The sequence below is a fragment of the Solanum stenotomum genome, chromosome 3 (genome assembly GCF_019186545.1).
Source record: "Solanum stenotomum isolate F172 chromosome 3, ASM1918654v1, whole genome shotgun sequence".
In the NCBI taxonomy this organism is placed as follows: domain Eukaryota; kingdom Viridiplantae; phylum Streptophyta; class Magnoliopsida; order Solanales; family Solanaceae; genus Solanum; species Solanum stenotomum.
In genome coordinates, this window is record NC_064284.1 from 64,826,452 (window position 1) to 64,828,384 (window position 1,933).

Below are 1,933 nucleotides of genomic sequence, written 5' to 3' on the forward strand. Positions count from 1 at the left end.
TTATACATAGTTTTAAATACTTGTAATAAGAACATATGAAAGAATTATTCAACTTTCTAAACGAAAATAGTGTCATATAAAACGGACTGGATAGGATATAAGTACAAACATATATAGGCTTTTTCTATTTTTATTTGTTAGTTATATAGTAACTACTCAAAATCTTGATATCATAATTTAACCATCTTTCTTTAGTTTTCAAAAATAACCAATTTATACACAACTTACCAATTCTTTAAATTCCATATATTTTTCTCCATTCCATTAGATTTAATTTCTCCCAACACAAACACACCTCCTCTAACCCTGGCTAATTTTCCCCTATGATTAGCCAGGGGAAATCACTAGGCGAATACACGATGATTCGCCAATAATTTCAATTTCTTCGCGTGATTGGATGCTCATCTATCCTCTTGCAGGATGATGAGCACGAAGAGCGCGAAAACGGAGAAAAAAGGGACAATTTTGATGCATAATTATGAGATTGGTAAATTGTTAGGCCAAGGCACATTTGCCAAAGTATATCATGCAAGGAACCTAAAAACAGGACAATATGTAGCTGTTAAGGTAATTGACAAAGAAAAAGTTGTGAAAGTTGGCCTAATTGACCAAATCAAACGTGAAATTTCTGTTATGAGACTAATTAGACATCCAAATGTTATTGAACTTTATGAAGAAATGGCTAGCAAAACAAAAAATTATTTTGCAATGGAATATGTTAGAGGTGGTGAATTCTTCAATAAGGTTTCTAAAGGGAGGCTTAGGGAATCAGCAGCGCGAAAATACTTTCACCAATTAATCGCGTCTGTTGATTTCTGTCATAGTCGAGGGGTATATCATAAGGACTTGAAACCTGAAAACATACTCCTGGATGAAACTGGAAACCTAAAGGTTTCTGATTTTGGGTTGAGTTGTCTTTTCGATACGAAAAGACAAGATGGACTCTTCCACACGATGTGTGGAACTCCAGCATATGTCGCGCCAGAGGTCATAAATAAGAGAGGATATGATAGCGAAAAGGCGGATATTTGGTCGTGTGGGGTGATTTTGTTTGTATTGTTAGCTGGTTATCTTCCATTTCATGACACAAATTTAATGGAAATGTATAAGAAAATTAGTAAAGGGATATTTAAATGCCCTGAATATTTTCCATATGAAGTGAAAAAACTACTTTCAAGAATTCTTGATCCAAATCCATTTTCAAGAATCACATTAGCTAAGCTAATGGACAATAATTGGTTCAAGAAAGGATTCAAACAAATTGATAAACCACTAGTTTTGGATCAAGAACACGACGATGATTCACCTCGTAGTGTTTTTGATATTGTGGATGATTCGGATGCAGAGTGTTCTTCAAGACACAAAAAACAGAGTTCATCAACAATAATGAAGCCTACTTATTGTTTGAATGCTTTCGATATCATTTCTCTTTCTCCTGGTTTTGATCTCTCTAGCTTGTTCAAGAAAGATAAGAGTCATAGGTCGGATGCTAGATTCACGACACAAAAGTCTGCATCCACTATTGTCTCGAGGCTAGAGGAAGTAGCTTCAATGGGTAGTTTTAAGGTACGTATGACCCATACATAGTATAATATCGGTGAAAGATGTTCATCTGACCACCCTTGAGCCTATATGTGACTTTGCCTGTAGGTTCATCTTATCTAAAAGTTTAATCTGATCACCTTTAGCTTATGACCATCTTAGCTAAAAGTTTAGTATTATAGAATGAACAAACTTTATTTACTTTATTAGGTGTTCAACAGGTGAAGAAAAAAGACGGGACGGTGAAAATGCAAGGAAGCAAAGAAGGGAGAAAAGGGCAATTAGCAATTGATGCAGAGATATTTGAGATTACTCCAGCTTTCCATGTTGTACAAGTGACAAAAAAATCAGGAGATACTGCAGAATACAGGAACTTTTGTGATCAAGGATT

General features: G+C 35.0%; 1 protein-coding gene across 1 annotated transcript; it reads left to right on the forward strand.

Annotated features, from left to right (window-relative positions):
* Nucleotides 1–420: 420 nt before the first annotated feature.
* Nucleotides 421–1,931, forward strand: LOC125859187 (CBL-interacting protein kinase 5-like; the record flags this gene model as incomplete). The annotated part of the gene is made up of 2 exons (XM_049538893.1): nucleotides 421–1,566; nucleotides 1,764–1,931. Coding segments are annotated over exons 1-2 (1,314 nt in total), but the record flags the coding sequence as incomplete, so codon positions are not given.
* Nucleotides 1,932–1,933: the final 2 nt, after the last annotated feature.